This window comes from Apium graveolens, chromosome 1 (assembly GCF_009905375.1).
Source record: "Apium graveolens cultivar Ventura chromosome 1, ASM990537v1, whole genome shotgun sequence".
Classification (NCBI taxonomy): Eukaryota; Viridiplantae; Streptophyta; class Magnoliopsida; order Apiales; family Apiaceae; genus Apium; species Apium graveolens.
In genome coordinates this window covers 40,768,092-40,794,024 of record NC_133647.1, presented here as the reverse complement: position 1 = coordinate 40,794,024, position 25,933 = coordinate 40,768,092, and the positions used below count along the sequence as shown (strand labels likewise).

Genomic DNA, 25,933 nt, shown 5'->3' with positions numbered 1-25,933 from the left:
ATGCATATTATAATCAACAGGGAATAACATGCCATTCCCTGGCATGTTATTAGTGAACATGTTATTCCAGTAAGGCATGCTAAATGGCATTTGTGGCATACTAAATGCAGCATAATAAGGATTAGGTGCAAATGGCATATTAGCATACCGTGCATTCATATTCTGTGTAGACATAGCATTCATAGGCATGGGAGGCATGACATTCATGTTGGGAAAGTGAGGTGGCACAGACATGGGAGTAGGCATGGCATATTTGCAATTAACAGACAAATGATTTACACTACCACACTTGACACAGATTTTTCTAGGAGCTTATTTATCAGGTGTGTAGTTATTGTGTTTGTTAATCCCTACTTTACCATTTCTATTATTTTTCTTTTTAGCCTCTGTTTTTACCTCAATCTTTTCAAGTCTGTCACTTAACTGTTTGATAGTCATGTGACCAACATTAGCCTTTTTCCCTTTCTTAACTTGACTCGATTCTCCAGGAACAAAGTTCTTGGAAACAGATCCATACTTTTCATTCAACTTAACAAGTTTGGCTTTACTGATAGGCTTGCTTACAGCCGACGGATGAGGATTTTCATCAGTTGATGGATAACCCTTTTTGATATCCGACGGATGACCCTCATCATCCGTCGAGTCTACATCTGTTAGCACTCCATCCACCAAATTTGGTTCTAGTTTCTCATTGTTCTTTTTCCAGGCTGCATCACAGAAGGACTCAATTCCTTGAACTTTGGTGATTTGAGCATGGACATCTCTAGATGTTTTCCATGCCTTAATCACCTCCTGTTTACGCTCGAGCTGCTTCTTCAAAATTTCTTCTTGCTTCAAGGACTCAGTTAATTCCTCCTTGGCAATCTTACACTCAATTCTTAATTTTTCAAAATCAATGAACTGAGACTCTAGCACATTATTTCTCTCACTCAAAAACAAATTATTTTCTTTGATTTTAGCATTTTCTTTAGTAAGAGACTTAAGTGTAACACGCAAATGATATAACTCTGTAGACATGTCATTTATAGCATCATTACACCCAGCTTTAGATAAATGTGCAAGGTTTGTAGTTATTACCTGATTACTTGAAGAACTAGTTTCTGTTTCATCAGACTTGGCCATTAGGGCTAGATTGACATAGCTGACATCTTCATCTTCATCCAGACTATCTACTGCCCAGTCATTTTCTTATGTAATGAAAGCCCTTTCCTTTTGTTTGAGCAGCTCAAAGTATTTTTTTCTTATAATCCACCGGCTCAAATTTTTTCTTACTGGAATCTGACTTTCTACACTCACTGGCAAAGTGCCTTGCCAAGCCACATTTGAAACATTTGAATTTTTATTTATCCACCATGTTTCTATTTGGCTTGGCTGCTCCAAAGTTCTTTTTGAACTTGAGCTTGGCAAATCTTCTTGAAAGAAATGTTAAATGTTCATCAATGTCTTCCATGTCATCTTGGCTCAAAGAATCTTCATTTTTTACTGCAAGCCCCTTGCCCTTGCTTTCACAGACCCTTGAAGTTGACTCAACAGCTTCCATCTTCATCTCCTTCTCTTTCTCTAACTCAGCAACTAGTGCAATGGACCCTCCTTTCTTCTTTCCTCTCTCCATCCTCTCATCTTGCTCTATTTCAAGCTCATAAGTTTTCAGGATGCCATACAGTCTCTCCAAAGTAAACTTCTTATAATCTTGTGAGTTTCTCAATGAGACTGCCATTGGTTTCCATTCCTTTGGAAGAGATCTAAGGAATTTCAGATTGGAGTCTTTTATCTGATAGACCCTTCCATGCAACTTTAGAGCATTTAGCAGTTTTTAAAACCTACTAAAAATGTCAGTGAGAGACTCACTTTCTTCATTATGAAAATGCTCATATTGCTGAATCAGTAGCTGCATCTTGTTTTCTCTAACTTGCTCAGTGCCATCACAGATGATCTGTATTGTATCCCAAACATCCTTGGTAGTTTTGCAGTTGATAATGTTGTCAAACATATCACCATCAACTCCATTAAACAAGATATTCATGGCCTTTTTATCCTTCCTGACTTGTTCAATATCAGGATCAGACCATTCATGCCTTGTCTTGGGAACAGATGGCTCATTTCCAGTTACAGCTCTCATTGAAACATGAGGGCCTCTTTCTATGCAGTCCACATAGGCCTCATCATGAGAAAGCAAATGAAGATGCATCTTTACCTTCCAATGATGGTAATTATCTTTATCCATAAAAGGAATCTTGACTCCAACATCCTTCTTGTTCATCTTGCTGTATTGTTTTTATCTTTAAATCTTTGTTCTTCAAAAGCTTGCTCTGATACCAATTGTTAGTCCCTTAATAATGACACATGAATTACACAAGGGGGGGTTGAATGGAATTCTTGAAACTTTTTCTTGAATAAAAATGTTCTAACTCAAATATATATATAAGTGTGAATTGATTAGAAGAATGCGGAATAGTTACTTCAATGAATCAAAATACAAGTAATTAAAAACATGAGTCTTTAAAAACCTTCTGGTGGATTTGAATGATTCCACCAGAGATATATAATATATATCGAGAGAACTCTGTGTGCAAAAAGCTCACGGCTGCTTACAAAATAATAACAACTAAGAATAAGAGAAATGCTAAGAATATAGCTTACAAATGTTTCTCTCTATCTGTTTGAGTTTCTTAGTTCCTTAGTTACTATTCTATTGTTGCTTCTTGGTTTATATATCACCACGATTACAAAGTAATAAGACAGGATAATAAAACAAAACTATCAAGTCTAATACCATGCTACTTCATTACTCTATTCCAGCATCTTTGAATATCTTCATAATAGCATGGAAATGGCAATGCTTCTTTGTTCTCGAAAACCTAGTTGAATAGGCTACCACATTCTATTTGCATACACTCGACGTATGTGACTGTGTTATCACTGTCAACAGATATTTGAATTCTTTATCCGTCGGGTTCATGATCATCCGTCGAGTTATTGATCATCCGTCGGGTTGTTGATCATCCATCGAATTCATTGTTGTTTATCCATCGGGTAGCAATCAGGCACTTGACTTCATTTCATTTATCCAAAATTACTAGACATCATCTATGTACAATTAATCAACCTATTCTACATATCTAGTTACAGTCAACATGACTTAGGTGCTACTACAGATTCTAAACAATGTGTATGCAGAAATTTGCTACAGATTTATTGTTACATAAGCTACTCACTCGATGGATAATAAGTCATCATCCGTCGGGACTAAAAAGAGTTATCCGTCGGGATTATAATCCTTATCCGTCGAGTGCTACATTTTCACTAAGTAAGATCTACCAAGGTGTTTTGTTCATGAAATCATCAAGTACACAATATATAAACAACAGTTCCTCAATCTCCACAAAAGAGAAGGAAGATGATTCTAAGAGATGAGTCTGAGAGTGAAGAAGAAATAATTGAAGCACGGGTTCATGCATTTTAACCTGTGATAACTGAAGCTGAGAATGTTACTTCTCAGAAAGAAAAAGCAGCTCAAAGTTCTGATACTTTGAAAAGGAAATCTGTACATTCTGATGTTGCTGAAGCAACTCCTTCATTGGCAAGGAGATTGAAGAAAATGAAGGCAAGGAGGTATTTGGCTAAAGCTATCTCAGAAGATACTGAAGAAGCTGAGGAAGGGGATCAGGAATCTCTGATTTCACAGGAACCGATTATCATCGAAGCCCTTCCAGCTCAAGCCAAAGAAACTGCTTTCAATACAGTTGTTACTCCTCCTGTCTCTCCAATTAAAGCTACAGATGATGCTAAAGAACAGACTGATAATTATGAAATAGATATTCATAATTTGAATATACCTGAACTTCTTTATCTAGAAGCTCCATCTACATTAAAAACACCAGCTCTGGAGATAAATTCTGCTGATCAGAATTTAGATGATGTTATTCCTGAATCTCCAGTTGCTTCACACACTGTTGAGCTATCAGAACACAATGAGTCTTCCTCAAGTTCTGATGACAGTATTTCTGCTGAGACTCCAGTACCTATTCTGGGCAAGGAAGAATTGGTGAAGAAATTTGTTGAAAAGGAAGCACATATTCCTTGGGAGGATACTCACAAAGGTGTTGAGTAGACCAAGAAGTGGAATCAATCTGATTTTATTCCATGTTCAAAAGTTCTGACAGAGCATATTGCAAAGGCTGATGAGTTGCTCACAAATGCTGATTTCAAGACACAACTCAAGATCACAGCTCTGTCTACAAAATATCTTCAAGGTCTATATACTGCTACTCATGAAAAGGTTGATACACTCAGAGAACAAGCTGATAACCTAGATCAAGTACTCAAGCTTGACAAACACAGGTATATCAGACCTATTTCTGAAAAAGTTGCAGCCATTGAGAAAACTCAAGAGAAACAACAGGCCCAAATTGCTGAGGTTCTGGTTAATCAAGCTTCTCAGAAAGCTCAATTAGATGAAATCCAATCTTTTGTTGAACTTCTTCTTTCTCTCTTACTTCCTGATGATGCCAAAAAGGGGGAGAAGGTAGTTAAGTCCAAATGCTCACCTACTCAAGAACTGAAGAAAAAGGATGATGAAAGTGATGACCAGGGAAACTCTGAGAAGAGCAGAGGTCAAAGAAAAGTTCAAGGAAAATCTTCTATCTTAGAACAAGTCAAGTTCTGATGCTGTGAATGCTCAAAGACTGAAGTCAAGTGGTGATAAGCAAAGTCTGATGTCAATTTCTGATATTTTGATTCAGTCAGGATCTGAAGACTCTTAGAGGTTTTTGCAAACTCTGAAGTTAAGGGGGAAGCAACCTACTGTTTATTACAAAAATCCTAAAATCCAGACACTTGATGAGGAGATAGCAAGAAGATTATTTCTGAAACACAATCCAGGAATGGATTTAGAAACTCTCAAGGAGGAAGAAGTTAGATTTGCTACTGAAAAGACAAATCCTAAGTCTAAAGCTTCTGATGCAAAGAAACCTCCAAGGCCTAAGGAGAAAGGCATTGTGATCAAGGAGAAATCAATCATTGAGGCATCTAAAGCCAAAACAAGATCACAAATTGAGATTGATTCTAAATCAAAAGGAAAAGAAAAGGTTGGTGAACCTTTAAAGAAAAAGAAAAATTCTTCCATTCCAGTATATCAAACTACATTGCATGATGATGATTTGATAGAAGATGAAACTGTTCAAATTCTGAAAAGAAGAAAGATAAGTGAAGATTCTAAAACAACCTCTGAAACTACTCAAGTTGCTGTTCAGAATAAAGGACAGCAAGCTACAGAAGAAATATCAAATTCTGATCAAGTTGATTGGGACAAAATGACAATTGCTGATAAGAAGGAGCTGGTATGGAAGAAAGCTACTCCAGTTGAACCAAAATCCAATCTCATGATGAGTCAACTTGCTACATTTGGGTTGAGATCCAAGCAACCTAGAGATACAGTTGGATTAGGTTCTGATGAAGAGAAGATTCAAACAGGAGTAGAGGTTACTCTAAAAGATCCTTTGTTAGGTCACATACACACTGTAGAGGGGGTGAATACAGTGTATTGTACACTCAAATCGAACTTTAAGAACTTAAGTAACAGAAAACAAACTTTATTGAAACAATAAACTCTGTTACAGTATGGAACTGTTACCTCTCAGTGATGAACAAATATCACGAGAGCTGCTAGGGTTACAATGAATAATCTTCTCTAATAATGATAACACTTATATATGTCTGTGTTTATATACTACACAGTTACAAGATAATCGCTAATTGATATGGAATATAATTCTGCTTCCTAAAATATATCAATCAGATATCTTTTCTTCCAAGTATTCCATTCTTTACAGAATTCCTTCTTCATGCATATCTCTTCTTATGTTTATCTTGATCTTCTTTCCTTTAATCAGCTACTATCCTTATTTGATCGTCCTTCAGCACTTAAGTTATGATATCTATCTTCTGATGATTATCTCCTGATAACATAAGTACTGATATCCTTAAGTCCTGACTTCCAGTATAAGTACTGATCAACAGTTAAGTACTGATTTATCCTGTTCAAGTAAGATCTGAAAGCTAAACATAAAACATATTAGCCATGACATTATCAAATATATCTAACAATCTCCCCCAACTTGTAAATTAACATAATATACAAGTTTAATAGATATTTGATGATGTCAAAAACATTAAGTACAAATGCATGAGAATTAGACTAGATAACTACAACTTACAGTCCTTAAAGCTTTTACCAATTTCAACTTCTGATAACAACTTCAGTCTGTATAAATATCAGAATTTAAGCAGTTGTAGATCTTCGACTTGGCTTCATCATTTTCTGATCTCTCTGATGTCAGGAGTTGTTCTGAGATAGTTCTTCAACAAACATTTCTCAGCATATCTGAGTTCATCAATCATTCTCCTTTTGACATCTTTAAGCTCTGCAGTATCTTCACCAGTTTGAAAGATTGCAGCTCTGAGATCATTGATCTTTGCTTTTCTCAACTCCTGATCTAGTCTTATGATATAAGTTTTGTCAGACTCTAGATTGAATTCAAGTCCCTTAATACCAAGATATGTTCTGATCTGTGCAGTATTAGGCTTCATATCAACAATATCACCATTGTGATCTTTGTACTTTGGAACATATATGCTGTCATACTTAACAGAATAAAGCCTTTTCTGTCTCTGAATCTGTTCTTTTAAGTAGTTTGCAGCAGTCCCTGTTATTCTGTCATCCACTTGAAGTAAGAAAAGTACATGCTCCAATTCTTCAAAATACTTCAATGAAATGGCATTTTGTCTTATATGATAAACCCTACCATCTGTCATGAAATACAACATGATGTATTCTTTCAAGTAGGTATGGTAAACCATCTGCACAGATTCCAGTTGATTCAATCTCTCAGGAGTTGCTCCAATACCTGGTTCACTCAAGGAAGTTGGATCATTGGTAGTGTTGTGTACTCTTCTTTTATCAGCACTTCCCAATCCAGTTTTATCTCTAGCTTCCTTTCCAGTAACTACTCTTGCTTCAAAACCACTTGCAGTAGTCTTCAAAGATTGAGTCTGTTTTGCTTTAGTGAATCCTGGTAGGAGTGTCTTTGATCTATTTTCTGATATCAAGTTAACTTGAGCTATGTCAGAGGTTACTTGCTTCTTCTGAATATCAGAACTTATAATTTCTTGACCCTGAACAACTTGAGCCATGTCAGAGGTTGTTTTAAGAACTTTTCTTAAAGTCAGAGCAAGATCATCCTTTTTATCAGTAATTTCTTCTTCCTCAGGAGGTACATAAACCTTGATAGGTTCACCAACCTTTTCTTTACCCTTGGATCTTGGATCTATCTATGGTTGTGATCTAGCCAATGTTGCTTCAGTATGTGTCCTTTCTTTGATCACAATGCCTTTGAGTTTTGGAAGTGATTTTTTACCAGAAGCTTCAGATTTAGATGTGACTTTCTCTGATTTAAGTCTGGCTTCTTCTTCCTTTAAACTTTCCAAGTCCATTCCTGGATTTTCTTGAAGAAATAACTGTCTTGACATTTCCTCATCAAGATCTAGAAGTTCATCAGAACTTATCCTTTTACCAGCAGCAGAACTTATTCTTTTCCCAGTATCAGAACTTGTCCTGTGACTAGCTTGTCTTGATGTAAACCTTCTACCTTGACTATGACCGCTACCCATTCCAGAGTATCCTTTATCATCATTCCCATCATCCTTTCCTTGCAGTGTCTTGTTAGTTTTACATTTGGACTTAAATACCTTCTCCCCTTTTTGGCATCAGCAGGTAGTAAAAGAGAGATAAGTAATTCCACTGAGGATTGGATTTCAGTAAGTTGCAATTGCTGAGAAGCTTGATTTGTCAGAATTTCATCAATCTGAGCTTGTTGTTTCTCTTGAGTTTTCTCAATATAAGCAATCCTGTCAATGGTAGGTTGAAAGAATTTTTTCTTATCAATTTTCCAAACTTGTTCCTGTTTGAGAAAGTTCTCCTGAATCTTGTGTAGCTCTGCATGAGTAGTTGAATGAAGACCTTGTAGATGTTTAGTACTCAATGCAGTGACTCTAAGCTGGGTTTTAAAATCATCAGAATTTAACATTTCATCAGCTTTAGTCAAGTGCTCAGCAAGATGTTTTTCAGTTGGAACACATGAAACTGAGTTCCATTCCTTAGTCCACTCCTGACCTGCAGGAGTTGCACTCCAAGGTACTGGTGCTTCCCCGGTAACAAACTTCTTTACCAGTTTAGACTTAGGAAGAGTCTGTTGAGGAGTATGTCCTGAAGGACCTGCTTCATCAGCATCTACAGTTGGAGCAACATCACCAGTATCTCCAGCATTTGCAGCATCAGAACTTAAAGAATCAGTATCTTCTGATAAGACAACAGTGTGAGTAGCAATGGAGGCTTCAGCATCCTCTAATTGCTGATCTGATACTAAGTTCTGATCAACAGCCATATCCTGATGCTCACCTAAAGTCTGATCATCAGCATCTTGATGCAGAGAAGGTGTTGTTGATAACTTTGGAGTTTGAACAGCATCAGTAACAGGTGTTGTGGAAGGATTATTTGCTGTTGGAGCTTCTAAGAGAAATACTTCAGACACAACCAAGTGTTGAACATCAATATCAGCACTTGTGCCTGGATCAACAAGAGACACAGATGGTGAGTTAGCCTTGTCAGATACAGCTTCCTGAGATGGAGTTGATGGAGAAGAAGTGACTGGAGCAAATTCCTTGTCTTGTGAGATCAGAGATTCCTGACCCCTTCCTTAGCTGCTTCCTCTTCATCATCTAAAACTGGCCTTTGTGCCCTCTGTTTCTTGTACTTCCTTGTTGATTTGGATTCCTTGGGAGTTTCAGGAACTGTCATTCGTCTAAGCCTCGTGAGAAGCCTAGAACCCCCAATTTCAGAATCCTTCTGAGAAATCTCTTTTTCAGCTTCAGTTACAACAGGTTCTCTAGCAGGAACCGGTTCCTCAGAATCAGATTCATCTCTCAATGCAATCCTCCTTCTCTTTTGAGGTGTTTGAGGAACATTCTTTGTCCTCTTTGGCTTGGAAGATGAAGATTTCACAGTAGGTGCTGAAGATGAAGGTTGAGCAGTCTGTGAAGTGGAGAGATAGGATTTGAGATATGTTCTGAGGGTAGGTTGAGTAGAATGAGAGGTAGGTACTGAGGTTGATGGATTTTGGGTGTTTAGAGTTGGTTGGATATCAGAGTAAACAGATCTATAAGTAGCAGGATCAGCATTTACTAGGATCTGTTTTACAGACTGAGGAATCTGTAATGGTCTAACCACTTTTTTCTTAGTATCAGCATTTACCAGGTCATTAAAGTATCATTTTGCAACCTTAAAAGGTGGGGTTTGGGTGCTGACTAAATGAGGTTCATCAGTACAATAAGTGTAAATAAGTTGACAGAATCTAGCAAAATAAACAACATCTCGATCCTCTGTCATCCTATCCCCAATAAAACCAATTAAAGCAGTTGCAAAATCAAAATGAGTTTGATTGATAATTGCATACCCGATGTGCTGACTCATAATTGGAATAACATCAAAATTCGAACATTTGTTCCCAAAAGCTTTGGTGATGCAATCAAAGAAGAAACTCCATTCCCTTCTGATATTAGCCCGTTTCAACTGTCCAAGTTTCATTAGACTCTTTTCATATCCCAATTCAGCCATTAACTCCCGAAGGGCTGAGTCCTCTGGAATTGAGAAAGTACAATCTTCTGGAAGATGTAAAGCCCTGCGTACTGTACCAAGAGTGACTACAAAGGATGAATCACCCACTTGGAAGATAATACTGGGAGTTCCACGTTGACCACCATCATCAAAAAGTCCAGTCCTCCAAAACCTCAGAACTTGTTGGCTTGAAAAGAATTCAGGTTGTGTTAATGCATACCCAACCTCACTATGTGCAAGAAGATCTTGCATAAAGTGCAGTTCAGATGGAGCTTCAGTGTGATCAAGAACTGCAGCATAATTGTTGGGGACAAACTTAGCTCCATCAATGATTAAATCCTTTGGTGCCATGTGAAAAAAAAATTGAGATTCAAGTATGCCTGTTAGGTGTTTGATATAATGTCTGTATGAAAAACCAACGTGAGAAATAAAGAGAAAGAGAGTAAAAGTAAGGAGAGAGATAAAATATGAAGAAAATAAAAGATTAAATAAATCTTCTCTCTGTTGTACTTATACTCTGAACAAAAATGTTACCGTTGGACACCTGTCAGACATGCAATAATAACGGACAGTTACTGGGCTCAAGAAAACAGGAATCATTACTTACCCATTTGCCTAGTTTCAAGAAAAACCGTTCCATTTATCAAGAGAAACAGTTTTAATTCAAAATTTAAACCGTTATCACTGATTGAATTATTTTTCACTGCATCATTAATATTCTGAAAATACATCACATGAAAATGACCAAGATAAATTAGATAAGTAAGTGCTAAAAACGAATCAGAACTTAATATAAAATAAAATTTATATGGTCATCAGAATATCAATCAGGATTTATCAACACAAGATAAAATAACTCAGAGACAAAATCTTGAAGTAAAAACAACTTTCATTAATATATCAAGACAATACATTTATGAAATGGAAATTACATCAATACTTATACAAGATTTTCCCTAAGCTTCTAAACCGAACATCAACAGCCTTAGTCCTAGCTAAGAAGCCTGACAAAGCTGATGATGAAGAAAAATAGGAAGAAGACAAGATTAAATCATTTCTTCTTCTTCCTACTCTCGACAAACAGAATGGCGAGTCTGATGATTCACTCTTGCTGGCGGAGAGCTTCCAGCCTTTCCTCCTCCAATCGCTCCAGATGGCGATGGTAGTCCATATAGAAGAACAGGAGGTGTGTCAGTACCTCCTGTGGGACAGAGTCCCATATCTCCTCAGGAATGGCTGTGACATGCCATTCCTGCTGCCAATCGGCACAGCTTAGCTCCATATTGAAGTTTTGGTAGTTCAAAAACATGTTGTATCTGACCATTGTGTTTTTGAAAGAAGAAGTATGAAGATAAGTGTGTGAGAAGAATTTGATGGAAAGACTGATGTGAAGTGGCTGCTTATATAGGCAAGAGAATGTCGGGAGACGCAAAGAAATTGAATGCTGACATGTAGAATTAATTCTAACTCTTCTCCCTAGACTTTAAAAAAGAATAACATTCATTGGAAAGAGGAAACATGGTTTAAAGCGCACAAGAAACAAGTAACATTGGACTGTTCAGGTACAAATACCATTAACCCTAACCATAGTGACTATTAATCTTCCACTTCATCATATTCAATTATTAACTGAGACTGTTATCAAATTTTATTCACAGATAAGTCAAGTAAAACATTAGACTGTAATATCAGAACTTAGACTTATATCAGAACTTAACAGTCATCAGAACATAATTTCCTAACTCGAAAAAGGAATGCCCATCTTAGTAAATCCTCATACAAGTTCTGAGTTATAGACTTCAGAACTTAATCATTAGAACGTGTAACTAGAACTTGTCCTCAGAATTTGTGCAAAGTGACACAGTGACTGTTTATCTAAAATAACATAGACCACCACAGTAATTTTCATCATTCATATGGAGTGATTAGTGTGTGCATTAAGCTAAATAACAGACAAAGAGTAAAGTCTGAGTCACTTCAGTACATCTTAGAAATAAGGCATAACTAAAATTTTGCTAAAGAGCTGTCATTGTCCTGAAACCTACTGATGAATGAGTTCATGCTTGAGTCCACCTCAACTATTTTGTGCTAATTTTATGCATCTTTTTAAATTCTATTTTACAGTGGCTTCTCAGTGTAAGTGAGTCACGACTGTTTATCAGAATTTATGCTATTATCAGAGTATTTCTCCAGTAATCATAGAGTGTGAAAAGTCACCAAGAAAATATTTTGCTTTTCTAATACATATTTACTTAATACCAGCAATGCACTTGGGTCGTCCCTTCCACATTTTTACTCTAGATCTCAAAGGAGTACCTGATTTTATTCTTTGATCTTTTTGCTTTTTCTTTTGATAAGTGAGGTTTATCAACACTTAGTACATTCAGCAGTTTTACTAGTATCAGAACTTAACAGATGAGTAGCATTATTCTAATTTGTGACTTAGTAATAAGATATACAAAGTAAACTTAACTAAGCTCAATTATCAGAATTTGCTAGTGTCATAAGATTTCCACTGAAATAATTACTTCTTACATGGAATCATTTGTTTATTGAAGACTACTAGGTCAGTATCTAGCACAGTTATCCTTATAGGATTGAATATGTACTTGAACAGACATATCACTTATCAGAGTTTAGAAACATATTTCAGACAACAGTCAGTACTTAAAGACATTTATCAATTAAGCACAGAATACACAATGAGATTAATTCTGTAAATACTGAGCATAAAGTCTGATAACACAGAACAAGACTAAGCATATTTAGAGAAAGAACCTGAAACCATTCCAAGTTCATTTATCAATCTTGTAAAAGTAGCTTCACATAGTGGTTTTGTGAAGATATCTGCTAGTTGTTGATCTGTGGGAACAAAATGCAATTCCACTGTACCTTCATCCACATGTTCCCTAATGAAGTGGTACATGATGCTGATGTGCTTTGTCATAGAGTGTTGAACTGGATTACCTGTCATAGCAATAGCACTTTGATTATCACAGTAAATAGGGATTTTGAAATATGTTAACCCATAATCTAGTAACTGATTCTTCATCCAAAGAATCTGTGCACAACAGCTTCCTGCAGCAATATACTCTGCTTCTGCAGTTGATGTAGAAATTAACTTTTGTTTCTTGCTGTACCAAGAAACCAATCTGCCTCCAAGAAATTGACAGCTTCCACTTGTGCTTTTCCTGTCAATTTTGCAACCTGCAAAATCTGCATCTGAGTAACCTATTAGTTTAAAATCTGATTCTCTAGGATACCATAATCCCAGAGCAGCTGTTCCTTTAAGATACTTAAAGATTCTTTTTACAGCTGTTAAGTGAGGTTCTCTTGGATCTGCTTGAAATCTTGCACAAAGACAGGTAGCATACATGATATCAGGTCTACTAGCAGTTAGATAGAGTAGAGAGCCAATCATACCTCTGTAGTCAGTAATATCTACTGATTTACCGGTATCCTTATCCAGTTTTGTTGCAGTGGCCATTGGAGTGGATGCACTTGAACAATCTTGCATTCCAAATTTCTTCAGCAAGTTTCTGGTGTACTTGGTTTGACAAATAAAAGTGTCTTCCTCATTCTGCTTGACTTGAAGGCCCAGAAAATAGCTAAGTTCCCCCATCATACTCATCTGATATCTTGACTGCATTAGTTTGGCAAACTTTTTGCAAAGTTTGTCATTTGTAGATCCAAAAATGATATCATCAACATAAATCTGGACCAGAAGTAATGCCTTTCCATGGTTGAGGTAGAACAGTATTTTGTCTATTGTCCCTCTGTTGAATCCACTTTCCAGAAGAAACTGAGCTAAAGTCTCATACCATGCTCTAGGAGCTTGCTTAAGTCCATAAAGTGCTTTATCAAGCCTGTAGACATAATCTGGATGTTTGGTATCTACAAAACCTGGAGGTTGTTCAACATATACCTCCTCCTCCAATTCTCCATTGAGAAAAGCACTTTTCACATCCATTTGAAAGACAGTAAACTTTTTGTGAGCAGCATAAGCCAAGAATATCCTTATGGCTTCTAACCTAGCAACTGGTGCAAATGTTTCATCATAATCAATTCCCTCCTGTTGAGAATATCCTTTTGTAACCAGCCTTGCCTTATTCCTTGAAATTATGCCATCACTGTCAGTTTTGTTTCTGAATACCCACTTTGTACCAACAACAGATCTATTCTTTGGTCTTGGCACTAGGGTCCAGACTTTGTTTCTTTCAAATTCATTCAACTCGTCCTGCATTGCTTGCACCCAATCAGCATCTTGAAGAGCTTCTTCCACTTTCTTTGGCTCAGTCTGAGAGAGAAAAGAATTGTAAAGACATTCATTTGAAGTACCTGTTCTAGTTCTGACACCTGCATCAGGATTTCCAATTATCAAATCAGGTGTATGTGATTTTGTCCACTTCCTTGCAGATGGAAGGTTTTCTCTAGAACTGGATGCTCCCTCATGATCCATGCTATCTTCATTTTCATTTTCTGATGTTCCCCCTGAAACTATGCTCTCTGAGTTGGAGTCTTCAGTATTTAAATTTTCAGCACTATCAGAACTTGGCTTATCAGAACTTGACGAATCAGAATTTGAAGAGCCAGATGTATGTTCTGATGTTTCTTGAGCTGTGGTAGGATCTTGAGTATGCTCCCCCTGCATCGGTGCATCTTCTCTTGGCGTAGCCACCACAGTTTCAATAACATCAGAGTTTATTCCATCAGAGTTTACAATATCAGGACTTAGACTTTCAGGATTTTCAGTATCAGAATTTGAGTCTTCATTTTCAAATCTCAGCTAATCATGGTCAATGAAATCTTCAAGACCAGTAATCTTCTTGTCATCAAAAGAGACATTGATAGATTCCATGACTACTTTTGTTCTCAAATTATAGACTCTGAAGGCTTTTGTGGAAAGTGGATATCCAACAAAGATTCCTTCATCAGCTTTTAGATCAAACTTTGATAGTTGTTCAGTATGAGTTTTGAGAACAAAACACTTGCATCCAAATACATGAAAGTATTTCGGATTTGGCTTCTTTATCTTCACCATCTCATATGGTGTTTTTCCATGCTTGTTAATGAGTGTTGCATTTTGAGTAAAACAAGCAGTCTGCACAACTTCAGCCCAGAAATAGGTTGGAAGCTTTGCTTCTTCAAGCATTGTACGTGCAGCTTCAATAAGATTCTATTCTTCCTTTCAACAACTCCATTTTGTTGTGGAGTTCCAGGAGCAGAAAAATCCTGCTTTATTCCATGGCTTTTGCAGAACTCTTCCATTATCAAATTCTTGAACTTAGTGCCATTATCACTCCTTAAAACTTTCACAGAATCTTTGACCATTTTATCCAGATGTTTGACATGATCAATCAAGATTGATGCAGTTTCACTTTTTGTATGCAAGAAATACACCCATATGTATCTGGTGAACTCATCCACTATGACCAACGCATACTTCTTCTTTGCAATAGACATGACATTTACTGGACCAAATAGATCAACATGTAGTAGATGATAAGGCTCAAGAATTGATAATTCAGTCTTGCTCTTGAATGAAGATTTTCTTTGTTTGGCTTTCTGACATGAATCACAAAGACCATCAGGAGCAAATACTGTGTTTGGCAATCCTCTCACAAGATCTTTCTTGACCAGTTCATTTATATTGTTGAAATTTAAATGAGAGAGTTTCTTATGCCAATTCCAGCTTTCTTCAATTGATGCTCTACTCATCAGACAGATTGCAGAACCATCAGTACTTGTTGAAAGCTTAGCTTCATAAATGTTACCACGCCTGTATCCTTTCAGAACAACTTTGCCTTTAGATTTACTCACAATTTCACAGTGTTCTTCAAAGAAATCAACATGATAACCTCTGTCACAGATTTGACTTATACTCAGTAGGTTGTGTTTAAGTCCTGAGACCAGAGCTACTTGTTTAATTATGACATTTCCAAGATTGATATTGCCATATCCCAATGTTTTTCCAATGTTGCCATCTCTATAAGAAACACTTGGGCCAGCTTTCTCCACAAAGTCTGATAGCAGGGCCTTATTTCCAGTCATATGTCCTGAACATCCACTGTCCAGAACTAGAATATTTTTCCTATTGCCCTTTGTTTCAGCAGCTTCAAAACTGCTCTCAGCACTTTCTTTATCAGTATTTGCCATCAATGCATAGTTTTCCTCACTTTCAGAGTCTGAGGTGTTTGTCCAGCTTTTCTGCTTTGTGACAAGAGCCTTGCCTTTGTCACCCTTTACCTTCTTGCAATCAGGAGATATGTGGCCTTTCTCACCACAGTTATAGCATTTAACATTGGTGTAATCTCCTCTGTCAGACTTTCCTCCTCTGCCTTCAGATCTTCTGAAATTCTTCTTATCAGAACTTATGCCTTTCCTGGAATACTTCTTTCCCTTCCTGAACTTCCTGTATGCAATCTTTGTGATTCCTTTCACCATAAGAGCACACAGCTTCATCATCTCCTCATCATCATCAGTCTCAGGCAAGCTTTCAGAATCCTTGTCTTTCTTTGAGGAAGCTGCTTTGGGGAATTCTTCTTCAGCCTTAAGAGCAACTGTCCTTGACTTTCCTCCTTTCCTCTTGCTTCTTTGTTCCATCTCCAGCTCATGAGTCTTGAGCATTCCATAGATTTCATCAAGAGTTGTTTCATCAAGATTGTAGTTGTCTCTTATTTTCGTTGCCTTCAAATCCCATCATTCAGGAAGAGCTAACAGGAACTTAAGGTTTGAATCTTCAAGATAATACTCTTTATCAACCAATGACAAATCATTCAAAAGTTTGACAAATCTATCATATAAATCATTCAATGACTCATTAGTCTTTGAGTCAAAGTGTTCATACTCTTGAGTGAGTATTGTCTTCCTGTTCTTCTTAATTGTGTCAATTCCCTGACACCTTATTTCCAGAGCATCCCATATCTCCTTAGCAGTCTTGCAGTTGATTACCCTGTTTGACATTACATTATCAATGGCACTATGCATTAAGTGTCGTACCTTAGCATCCTTAGCAATTGATGTTATGTCTTCAGCAGTATAATCACTCTTCTCCTTTGGTACGGTCTTTGCTGCTTCACCTGCAACTGCAACTGCGAGCTTGGTTGGTTTGTGAGGGCCTTCCTTGATTCTATCAAGGTATTCTGGATCTGTTGCTTTCAAGAACATGGTCATCCTTACCTTCCATATGGGATATTCAGATGGTCTCAGTATGGGAACTCTGATGGTCTCATACCGACTCTGAATTTGTGTCTTTGGTGGTTCCTCAGTTTTGGTAGGCTTAGTTGGAGTTTTTGTGTCCGACATGATTGTGTTTGGATCTTTAACTGTATGTATGTTAACAGATAGGCTCTGATACCAATTGTTAGGTCACACACACACTGTAGAGGGGGTGAATACAGTGTATAATACACTCAAATCGAACTTTAAGAACTTAAGTAACAGAAAACAAACTTTATTAAAACAATAAACTCTGTTACAGTATGGAACTGTTACCTCTCAGTGATGAACAAATATCACGAGAGCTGCTAGGGTTACAATGAATAATCTTCTCTAATAATGATAACACTTATAGTGTAAACCATATGTCTGTGTTTATATACTACACAGTTACAAGATAATCGCTAATTGATATGGAATATAATTCTGCTTCCTAAAATATATCAATCAGATATCTTTTCTTCCAAGTATTCCATTCTTTACAGAATTCCTTCTTCATTCATATCTCTTCTTATGTTTATCTTGATCTTCTTTCCTTTAATCAGCTACTGTCCTTATCTGATCGTCCTTCAGCACTTAAGTTCTGATATCTATCTTCTGATGATTATCTCCTAATAACATAAGTACTGATATCCTTAAGTCCTGACTTCCAGTATAAGTACTGATCAACAGTTAAGTACTGATTTATCCTGTTCAAGTAAGATCTGAAAGCTAAACATAAAACATATTAGCCATGACATTATCAAATATATCTAACATCCTTTCATATTGACAGACAAGCCATATGAACAAATCAAATAAAGACACATTGACAAGGTGTTGTCTGCTCAAGTTGTGATAGATGCTCATGATAAGGAGAATCTAAAAGAGAAATTGATCTTATTTCTCAATGATGGAAGGACTTATAGATTAGTTGATTCTGATGTATTAAAGAGTTCTATCAGAGAGCTTCAACGTTTTCATAATCTTCTGGAAGTAAAATCTGATGTTACAAGAAGATGGTCAGAATATATTTTGAAGGCTATAAGAGATCTATTCAGAATCTATGGTACAAAGACTTCTCATTACAGTCCAATGATTACTGAAGGTAATGGAAGAGAATTGGATATCTGGCTTCTAGCAATCGCAGGAGCAGCACATCAGTGAATTATCGAAATAGAAAGATAGTGATGTCTTGAGATGTTAGACTGAGATGGTTATGTTACTGCGAGTGTGCCTAACTGCTAAAAAAAACCAAAGGCAAGTTTTCTATGCTATTCAAATTCCCGAATAGTTCAATGTATTACATATCAAACTGGTTATTTATGATTATGCAAGTATTCCTATCTTTACTTATCGTTCAAGTGACATTTATTTTGAATTCTATTATGTAAGTTTCTCTATACATTTCTAATTCCACAATAGTTAAATGCTTTACATATCAAAGTGATTGATTCTGTTTATGTAAGTACTCTTTTCTCATTCTATGTTCAGAATAGTTAAGTGTTTTTACTAATCCAATCACTGGATTTACAAATATTTTAGATTTTGAGAAAGATGATTTTGTTGCGAGTATTCCTGCCCAAGTGAATGGGGGAATATAATTTATAAGGGTGTCAATTATTATGACCTCTTTTCAATAAAATATTTTAAGATTGGATGGTTACTGGTTGCGTAAGAGGCCGAGGCACGAGTCCAGCGCGAGATATATTATACAAAGGTGTAATATCTTGCAAGGCTAATATATGCCTTTTTTGGATATTCTATAGGTACGGTATGGCTATGAGATACCGGTATGGCTGTGGGATACCGATACCTATATTTACGGTATGGTTGCGAGATACCGGTGCTCTTTCGTGACTGATCATCAGGAACAACATAGTGCATAATTAGTTCCAATCTAAATTTCTAAATTATTTTGATAATCATATAATAAATGATTTATCAAGTAATTTTTTTGGATTAAAGGTGAAATGCAGTTGTGATTCAATTTCTGCTTGATGTTGATATTTAGTTTGTTGTTAAATATCAAAGGTGGTATTAATATATATGATTGATGTTGACTTCAATATGGAATGTTGTGAGCATCAAAGTTAGTATTGATATCTAATTTAATATGACATCAAAAATGAGTATTAATATCAATAGTTCGGTTTTGAATAAAGTCCATAATCACTGTTTCATGTTATTGTTGTTTACGATATCCCCGTAAACACTTTTTACGAGTTTTATTCTTGTCGAGATTTCAAAGTATTGCTGAAGCATTTTCACTCAAAAATATAAAAAAGAATTTTGAATACAATTAAGGAACCAAATTATGGGGTTCCTTAACTAAAAATTTTCTGATTCAGCAATTCTGATTTTAAATATTCTACTCGATTACAGACGTCGATTATATATCAGAAAGACCATATATATCCTATAATGAACTTGTTGAGCATTTCTTTCGCTCATACTTGCCTATTTTTAAATTTAACCTTCCCGTGAGGAATGTCTTGTGATGTTTAGGTGCCTAATTCGAGAAAGTAAATAAGAGGCTTTTGGAATGTGGTTGGTACAAGGTTGCGAAGCTAATGTAAGTTCTGTTGTATAAAGTTGTTTGTATATATATTAGTAATGATATTTTATAGTTGGGCCTAGTATACTTATTTTTGAAGTTATACTAGCGGGTTAAGTTTTAAAATTGAGAATTGTTGAAAAGAGTTTTAAAAGAAAGTGAGAAATTTATTTGTGGAATTTGGATATCTTGTTTCTAGAACTGTAACCTCAAAAGATCTTGGTGTAGTTTTGGGGTCGTAGATGTTATTTTTCAATTGTTAAGAACTGTTTACCGTTAAACAGGTTGATTTGGATTGAGGTTTCATTTTGACGACCAAATCCCCCAACCCCGGATTTGGGTGCGTTACAGGTTGGTATCAGAGCTGAGGTTATAGTAAATGAGAAACAAGAGTTGTAGGAGTTTGTATAGTTATGTAAGGGCGTCTGAGCTCTTATCAAGTTCGTATTGGACTATTGGATATAGTACCAATGATTAAGTTAAGATAGGCGTGCTTGTTTGTGATAGTTGTGCTGAGCTGGATAGAACCCATGGCAGCCGCAAACGTCTATTATGGAATCTTTTAAGCCTACTACGAGTCGACAATGGCGTAGGGTATCAATAACCTTAAGACGTGGAGAAGAAGAGTTTAGAATCGGATGACGAGTCATCAGGTGAGTTCAAATAGAAGATAAGTATTAAGACCTTGTCAATACCTTCTCTTTCTATAACTTCTTTTGACATCTCTCAAAAAGAGGTACTTGTTAGAGGATATATTCATTAACACCCGTTTTCAATCACGTAATGTGCCAGAGGCTATCATGAAGCCTTTTTCAGATTTTGATAGCTCTGTCAAGTTGCAATATTGAAATTTCCACCTTTCTTATATGGTGGATAGTTTATTAGTGATACAACACCACTTAACCATTTTATGCCAGAATCTTGTTTTCTGGATTTCATTTTTCTCCAGAAATATTAGCTTTGAAACCTTTTCAGTTTTGATCCATGGATTGCCCTAACAAGTTATTTATTAGAATTCCTTTATTATTCATTTGATTTTGAATTCATTTCATATTTTTTTATTCTGACTGAGATGAACAACCCTAACTATAAGGGACACAATTTATACTTGTCTGTGTGATAGGAGTTGGATGGGACGCCATCACTTGTGTGCATTATGACTACAAGAAGGTTAACAACCTTTAGTAGTGTCTTAATTTGGGCACGCAACACCAAGTTCATTTGATCATATTGAGTTTTTAGTTATTTGTATTTAAGTTTGATCCAAATTTTAGTCCCATTAGTCTAATTCATTTTTAAATCCTAGTCTTTGTCTAATATTTGTTTTCTATTATTCTATTATTAATCAAATTCTAAAAATTACAAAATATTACAATAGATTTTCTGATATGAAATAAAATAAACCCTAATTGCGTAACTAATGTCACATTACTTAGATCTAATTTGGTCCGTAAGAGAAACCCGATTAACGAGGCTCGAAACCCTAAATATTTATTAATTTCGTAATTAATGAATATGGGTAAAATCAACTTCCCAATGGTATTCTAATAGAATATTATTCCCCGAAGATTGTCTTCCAAGAAACCTCAAAGGATAAAGAATCAACTTTCTACATTCTAGGACTCCAAAGTCCGATATAAGTCTAAGACTTATCCACCAAGTCTCCTAATCCTAACCTGGTTCAGGGATATCCACGCGGGGTCTCATCCCATAAATCAGGATTACGTTTTTAAACTTGATACTTGACATATAGTAGGGTACGTAGGTATCTTGTGATGGCAGAATCGAGTCACGAAGCAAGAAAGAAGTCAAATAGAGCTTAGAGCTCACGAATCCTAGCATTAATTATAACCTAATTTTTTACCCACAACAATTTCGAAAATGACTAATTGGTTATAGTTTACTGACCATATAAAATAAAATATTATTATTATCATTTAAAATACTATACAATAAATTGAATTTTAAAAATGAAGTGAGTCAAATATTTTAAAAATAAATCTAGTATTTTTTAAAATACTAATTGAGCATGTAAGAACAACTCCAACAGTTCCTTACTCCTATCCTAAAAAAATATTATCTTCTCGCTTCAACTATCCTCCTCAAATTAATCTCCATCTATTTTTTAATCTATATTTTGAAAATAGATATTTCACATAGAGCGGATGCACACGTTATTTATAATTGCACACTACTTCTATATATGGCTTTTCTGACAGGTTTTTCATCATTGTACGAGTAATTCAAATACTCTAGTTACGTTTTTTTAAAAGTAATATAAAATATTAAATTTTTTTTAGGTATAAAATATTGAATCTTAACTATATAAAAAATTATGTATTTTTTGTCCTTGAAACTTTTTTAAACTTCCTAAATAATTTTTATATAAAATTTATTCTCAAAATTAGGATAAGAAAAATTATATTGTTATAAAATTAAGAAAAGATGTATATAATAATAAAAATAATGAAGGAGGGAAAGAGAATCCTAAGTATGACAAGGAAATAGTGGCTCCTAAAAATTTGAGAATAATTTAGAGTATCTCCGAGCTAATCACCTATTAGAGTAATTCTAATAGAGTGTTAGTTCATTTCTTATATTTAATATAAAATATTGGATCTTAGTAATTTAGAACATTGATAAGAATTTTGAATTTCAACAATATTTTTTATATTAGTTCATTATTTGATAGTATATTATTAAAAGTAATTTTCAAACACTACATAATAGGGAGATAAACAAAGTGCTCTAATATTATATTATTAAATGAAATTTAGCACTTAGTAGAAGAAGGGGTATGTTAGTTATTTATAAGTAATGGAGGAAGAAGGAACTTTAGTGAAATAAGGACGGGCTAAGATTCTCTTCAAGCACATTTTTTAGGATCATTTCTTAAATTACAGTTTAAAATAACGAATATAGAATATTTTGGAGTTGCTCTTAGGTATAATATCTACTTGTCACCCTATTATTATATCTAATATGTAAAATATACATTTGTTTGTATAATTTTAGATAATAAAAAATAAACAAGCTACATTTGCTATTCATATGCAATCATCTATATTAATTAACGTCATCTACATGCTTAAATTCTTTTATGTAACCCTAGTCATATCTTATTATAATTTTTCTTATTTATAATATATATATAACATGTTAGTTTAAGTCATTTTTTCAATATTTAAGGTAATTTTCAAATACTTAATTATGATTATAAAAGTTATGTATATTTGTCATTATTATATGTATTGATGTACTATTTATATTTTATTTATAAAATATTAATGTTATATAATATTAAGTATAAATTGTTCCTTTATTTTTTGCTAAATATAAAAAATTCTAATATAATAATATTAAGATGATTTTCAATTAATTTTTAAATTTTTTAATATATTTTCAACCAACTATAATAATTTTTATTCTTATTTTATAATATTTACTTTAAAATATTGACATAAATACAATAATGTTAATTAATTTACTTTCACTAATATATATTTGTAATTTACAAAAAAATAATATTTTGAATATTGTTAATGAATCTATACTATATATAATATAATAACCGGAATGGGGTATAATTTGGTATACATTTTTTTTAATTGGTTTGGTTATCCCCATTTATAACCGTCAGACCTTTTTAATCAAGTGATGAAGACCGTTAGATTCAAATACTAAAAAAATACACACTACTCAAACTCACAGATTCGAACCACACCAATAATAAATATTTATATTATTATTTATACACTACTAAAACTCTCATGTTTGAACACCACCAACAACAAATATTTATATTATTATTTATACGCTATCCAAGATTCAGGTTCGAATTTCGTTAATAACAAAAAAAATTATATTAAATTATTTATACATATACTAATAATATTATGATCCAAAAAAAATTTATTTGTAAAGCTAGTATAACTAATACCACTTGTTCAACAGATTTTGAGTTAATTATATTTTAGTTAAGTAGTGGCCTTGAAAACGTTTGTTAGAGTTAATTTTCTAACATATTCTCCTCTCCGAATTTTGACTTGTAGAATTAATTAATTTAGGAGTTTAGGGGGTTGCTCTAAACAAAAGATAGGATCTGCAAACGAAGCAGCGGCATAAAAATGGGTAGCTCAAAACAGTGTAAAGTGAAGCTACCAATTGTTGGCCTGAACATCATCATCGTCATCTTGTTATCATTAGTGGAGATGGATGAAGCACAGGTAAGAATTCCAGGCAGGTACGATGGGTTTGTTTATTCATTGCCGGAGACTCAACAACATTTCATCTCCATCGAAGCTTTTGTTGACCCAGTTTGCCCAGACAGCAGAGACTCTTGGCCTCCACTTAAACAACTTGTTCATCACCATTCTTCTTCTATTCTTCTCATTGTCCATCCCTTTCCTTTACCGTTAGTACCCCACCTTTCATTTTGTTTTTAGATACTCTATTTATATATTTCTTTTAATATAGTAGATTCTTGATTATTTACAGTATCTAATGAAACAAACAACTTTATATTCATAACAGTCTCAGCTTTTAGGATAATATTTAAATGATATACATGGGTTTTTTTTTATGCAAGTGTTGAATTTTGTTTCATACCCCTAACTCGAAGCATGGATTCTTTGATAACCCAAAGAATCCCCGGCGAATTATTGGGATACTTGGATGCTTACAAATCTTAACTAAAATTCATCCTTTTCACAATTGCTACTAAAAACATAACTGATTTTGGTTTGAATTGTTGTGTGTTGGGGGATTATCATGTATTTGATTCAGTTTTGCATAAATTTATTAGATTTGTTGATGAATTCTAATGTTTATAACATCAAATACATGATTGTAATATTATTTTATGTGTATCCCCGCACCCATATCCCTGTTTCTTAGATGATACCTTTTTATTTTGCAGTTACCATGACAATGCCTTTGTCACTTCACGTGCTCTGCATGTTGTAGACAAGATCAACAGTTCTGCTACTTTCAGTTTATTGGAGAAGTTCTTTGAGCACCAGGTGCCTGATAAATGCTCATCGTAACCTTATATTGAAAAACAAAGAAGCAGCTTCCTTTTGTGCTATGTCTTATTTTGTGCAACACAAAACAAAACTAGGGTAGATATGAATATATGATTATATTTCAAGCCAATCCTAATCAAAGAATGTGAAAATTTTCATTCAATTATCAAACATCAATCAACAGTTATTGTTTCTACTTGCACACTTTGCAGCGTTTCGACTGTTATAAATACTGAATATGTATATAGTATATGTTAATATTTGCTCGTAACTTGGATCACTTTTTTCCCAAGCTTTAGGTTTACAAGCTCTGTCAAAATGGTTTTGAGAAGAGTATTTTTATATAATTCATGTGTCAGTACAAGCATATGGGCATTTCAAAGTATGCTTGCGGGCTCACCAAATGTTGTTTGCCAAGCACATTAGTTTGCTTTACTGAAGAAAATCACATTTCTTCCTACTACAATATTTCTTTCTCCATTACTTGTCTATATTATATCACAGAGAAATATGATTATGTGGGATTGTTTTCCTGTTAATACAAACATTGTCTATTTTGTCATATTTAAAGTGATTTGGTCCATGTCATTAATTGGGACAGGAGAGGTTCTACAATGCTCAAACCTTCAACTTGTCAAGGGCATCTGTTGTAGATCATGTCGCAAAGTTTGCATCTGAGGCAACTGGTCTGTCCTATATATCTGCTATTCAAGATGGCTTCAAGGACAGAACAACTGATCAAGCAACAAGAATTTCTTTCAAGGTGATATTGGATCTTTTATGTGTGTATCTTTCCTTCTAGCTAATATTTAATAATTTCAGTTTAAACGTAACATTTTCACACTGAACGGCATCTATCCTGCTCTGTTGTATAGTATGGCTGTTCAAGAGGGGTCTTTGGGGCACCATTTTTCTTTGTTAACGGATTTGTATTACCTAATCCGGGCTCACCTGTTGATTATAAAACATGGAGAAGCATCATCGATCCATTACTTGACAAGAATGGAATTCAGAGACTGGATCATGTACAATTCTATTAATCTTGAACAAAATGTTCGCGGCACACCATTTGTTCTTTTACAGGTTTGGTGTATGCACTCCATTTGTTAACAACATATTGAGTGAAGAAATTATAGTTGTAAAACCCTGCCTGCAGTGAGATGGGTTAATTATTAAGATTAGTTGCAGTAATCTTTTTGTTAGTATATACGATCCTCCTTCTTTCCGCTGGATTTGTAGTATTACGTCGAATATTTCCGCCGAGAAAAGTTAAAAATATGGGAACTGAACATGTACACATAATATCTATCACCCCTTGATTTGATTTTTATTTTTTTTATTATTTTATGAAGCTTTCCCTGGGTCCTCTGATTAAAAAACACCGAGTTGAACCCATTTTGGTGCGTCCTGTTCCCGTACTTCTTACCATTTCACTATTTCATACTTAAATAACGAAATGATCCTGAAATTAAAATATTTATTTAT

At 34.7% G+C, this 25,933-nt stretch overlaps 1 protein-coding gene across 1 annotated transcript; it reads left to right on the top strand.

Moving 5' to 3' along the window:
- Nucleotides 1-23,429: 23,429 nt before the first annotated feature.
- LOC141663183 (uncharacterized) lies at nt 23,430-25,653 on the top strand. The gene is made up of 4 exons (XM_074469269.1): nt 23,430-23,838; nt 24,343-24,445; nt 25,050-25,211; nt 25,324-25,653. Exons 1-4 carry the CDS (start codon nt 23,552-23,554, stop codon nt 25,486-25,488), a joined length of 717 nt encoding a protein of 238 aa, XP_074325370.1. The 5' UTR covers nt 23,430-23,551; the 3' UTR covers nt 25,489-25,653.
- The last annotated feature ends 280 nt before the right edge of the window (nt 25,654-25,933 follow it).